Source organism: Austrofundulus limnaeus, unplaced genomic scaffold (genome assembly GCF_001266775.1).
Source record: "Austrofundulus limnaeus strain Quisiro unplaced genomic scaffold, Austrofundulus_limnaeus-1.0 Scaffold98, whole genome shotgun sequence".
Lineage (NCBI taxonomy): Eukaryota > Metazoa > Chordata > Actinopteri > Cyprinodontiformes > Rivulidae > Austrofundulus > Austrofundulus limnaeus.
Window position 1 is genome coordinate 235,146 of NW_013952500.1, and position 3,313 is coordinate 238,458.

Here is a 3,313-nt window from a genome sequence, read left to right on the forward strand (position 1 = left end):
GTAAAACAGCAATTATGCTGAGTCAGGCTTGATTTTTAGTAATCTTTTCCTGTTGAATCAATAAATCAAATCAAATCATTTTGTATGTTATTTTGCCTAAGTTACTCCCTATCGTGAAACAAAGGGTTAAAACTCAGCTGACCCCGTTTTAATTGGGAAACTCTGGAAACAAATGTTTATTCATTAATGCTTTTATCAGTCCGAACACGTCCTTCACTGACAAGTGAGGCCCCTATTTTCTAAAACTTTTCCAGAGAACAAAGACCAACGCCTCGACTACCGGTGCTTAATTCCACATAGATAATGAAGCTTTAGTGCTCAGTGTAAAGATACACTTTATCTGTGTTTTTAAAGCTCGTTGTGATAAACAAGGGAGGTCAAAAAATGAATACAACAAATGAAACAAGTATTTATAACGACTGTTTGTGTAATAACTAAACATTTCTTGTTGTATTTGCACGTTTGGACTCACACCAGCTGGCTCCGCCAGTCGTTAAAATCTCTCCTGGGAAGAGAGATGGCCGGGTTCGAGTGCACAGCGAGAGGCAGTCTGCTCTCCAGATATGCCCACTGCACCCACAGGTCTGTGATCTGAAACAACAGGATGGAAGACGGGAGGAAAAACTATTAAATGCTATGAAGATCACCATGTGATGCTCAAGATAGAAATTTAACGATGAAATGTTTAAGGTCTCAAGTGATTGCAGCTTGATTTTTTATTATTATTTTGGCACAAAAAACAAAAGTGCTTGGTCAAAATGTTTATTTAAAGCTGGCATATTATGTTTAGAGACCAATAAGTACTGTGGCAGCACTAAAATCTTTATAAACTGAAATTTGCATTAGTTTTTTTCTGTTCATGAAATGTTTTTTACTCTAACATGCTTGCCCATATATCCCACCTTTCAAATTAATCTAACATGCCTGTCTGCAGAATTAATGCTCCTACTTTCCTTTTAAACTGATCATTTTTAATAAGCTGGCTGATGTACCCCAGGGAAATCCCCTCGTATAATGCGTCATTGTGAAGCACAGGGATTCAAAATTTAGGGCTGGAATTTTTTTTAGAAACAAAAAACATCACTTTAGAACAGGGGTGCCCAAACATTTTCCCCGAGGCCATAATTAAAATCAATCTGAGGGCYGCGGGCCAAATGCAATAATATAAGAAATGCAAATACTTAAATTGTTTTATTTAAACAACCAGCYAGTGTGATTGCCCACATTCTTTAGTTTTTTTTCAGCCCATGGACTTGGAGAAAATTCAACATATGCTCAGGCAGCAAAGACTCATGGGACTTTTCATAATTTTAAATTTGAGTATATGTGGTCTTATAAGATGTGCAAATCTATATATGGGCTTTAATCTAAATGTCGCTTGTAGTTACTTGTATTTTATATTTAATCTTAACATAATTACAATCTAACTGCTGGTGGGCCAAATCAAATGCCTCAGCGGGCCAATTTTGGCCCGCGGGCCCCACTTTGGGCACCTCTGCTATAGATAAAAAAATATAAAGTTCCAAAAAATGTTTTAAAAAACCCTTATTTTGCCAGCAAGGGTGACATTTGTTTCTTTAACTGAGCTGTATTTTGATTTGTCTTTATAAATTATGCAAGCCAAGTTTCTACAATGTTGTTTTTCTATTTAAACTCAAACAATTGCAAAATAAGTCCAGTAAAAATATGAACATAATTGTACTCTGTAAATGTTATAAATGTAGGTATTTTGATAAATAAGTTTAAGTTTTGCTCGCTCAAATCTTTTCAAATGTTTTGCTGAGTCACACAGAAGAGTTTAGCAACTCAAACTAACAGTAGATCCACATTTTTCTTCATTATTTCACAGTAAAAAACAACAAACACACCCAGTTCTTGGTGTGTCTGGCCCTTTTCTCCAGCCCCTCCTGCAGCCTGGGTCCCAGCCCACCGGGCCTGCCGAACTCCTGCACTATCCTGCGGGTGTGGCTGAGCTCCTCGGGGGGCAGCAGAGGCTCCAGGGCCCTCAGGTAGCCCTGCAGGGTCTGGGTCAAAGGGGGCACCGGCTGGGGGGGCACGGARGAGAAGAAACACGGCTCCTGCCTCAGGGAAACCTGCGGGTCGGATGAGAGTAACATTTGTTTTTAAACTTAATGTTGTGAAAGTTACAGTAAGTCTGCGGGGAGTTTACCCCCCGAACTTTGACCCAAAGCTGGGCGCGACCCACAGGCTGTATAACACAGTAGGAAATGTTTAAAAAAAAATGTAAACAACATTCGCTACTTCTCAGCAAGTTAGCACAAAGGTCGGTGCGCGCGCGAGGCTAAAGGGTCCAAGCTAGTTTCCAACTTAAATAAATAAATAAATAAATAAAGACTCACCCTGGACAGCCATGCTCTGCAGGTTCTCGGCTGAAGATTCCTGAAAATCATTTTCCCTCAGATCAGAAACCCGCTGCGTTTCGCATGTAATTAAAAACGGCACCGTTTGCCTTTTTATTCGCAAAAAAGGCGTTCAGATCGCCAAAATGAAGTCCTGACCTCCTCCTACTTCTCCGCGACGGAGGTACGCGACAGCCCTCATCGCTCGACGAGACAACGGAGCGTGAAAACAGTTGTCTTTGGAASCAAAATGGGACAAAAACAACAACACGTAGCCCTGCCTTCGAGTGTTGTTCTTTCGAGCAGCGAGCATGCGGACCCTCACGTACAGGACAGACAAGAGCGAAGAAGAAGAAAGGGGGCAGCTGCTGGCCACGTGCTGACGTCAAAATGTTTCCGTAAACAGATGCAGCACCCCCGCCTGACCGCCGGTGTCGCTGTTGCGCCTCCGACTTCCGCCCTGAGCACGTTCAGTACGTGCAAAGCTGAAATGCCTGGTTGGCTGTGAGAGCTGTCCGTCCGCCATATTGGAGGTGGCACCGCTGCGCTGTGAACTACTACAAATGAATGGACGTTGTTTCATAAAGCACATTTTAACAGAGATTTACGTTAATACACATGCTCACACACACACAATTTGAGAAAAACAGGTACCAAAAACAATGTGTTAAAACTTCTTACAGGACTTCAAAATACAACTTTATTGATCCCACACACAATTAATTTATGTTTCATAAGCTGTAAAGGTAAAATAGTGTAAAAATCAATTTATGTTACACTTTGTCTTATTAAATGAATTGTAATGAATGAATTTAGGAAACCTATACAGAATTTAAAAAGCTAAACACACAGCAACAACAGTCTAACAAAACGTTTGACTGAAATAATTTATTTATTCGTTATTTTATCTTCTGAATAAGGGATACAGTTGGTAATAAGAACTTTCTTACAAT

At 40.3% G+C, this 3,313-nt stretch overlaps 1 protein-coding gene across 1 annotated transcript in view; it reads right to left on the reverse strand.

Annotated features, from left to right (window-relative positions):
• cratb (carnitine O-acetyltransferase b) overlaps positions 1 to 2,754 on the reverse strand; it is a gene marked incomplete in the record, with an annotated part of 13,828 nt that extends 11,074 nt beyond the window's left edge. Inside the window, 3 exon segments of the mRNA XM_014013093.1 lie at positions 473 to 591; positions 1,869 to 2,093; positions 2,361 to 2,754. Of these exon segments, the coding sequence (XP_013868547.1) occupies positions 473 to 591; positions 1,869 to 2,093; positions 2,361 to 2,411 (395 nt within the window).
• Positions 2,755 to 3,313: the final 559 nt, after the last annotated feature.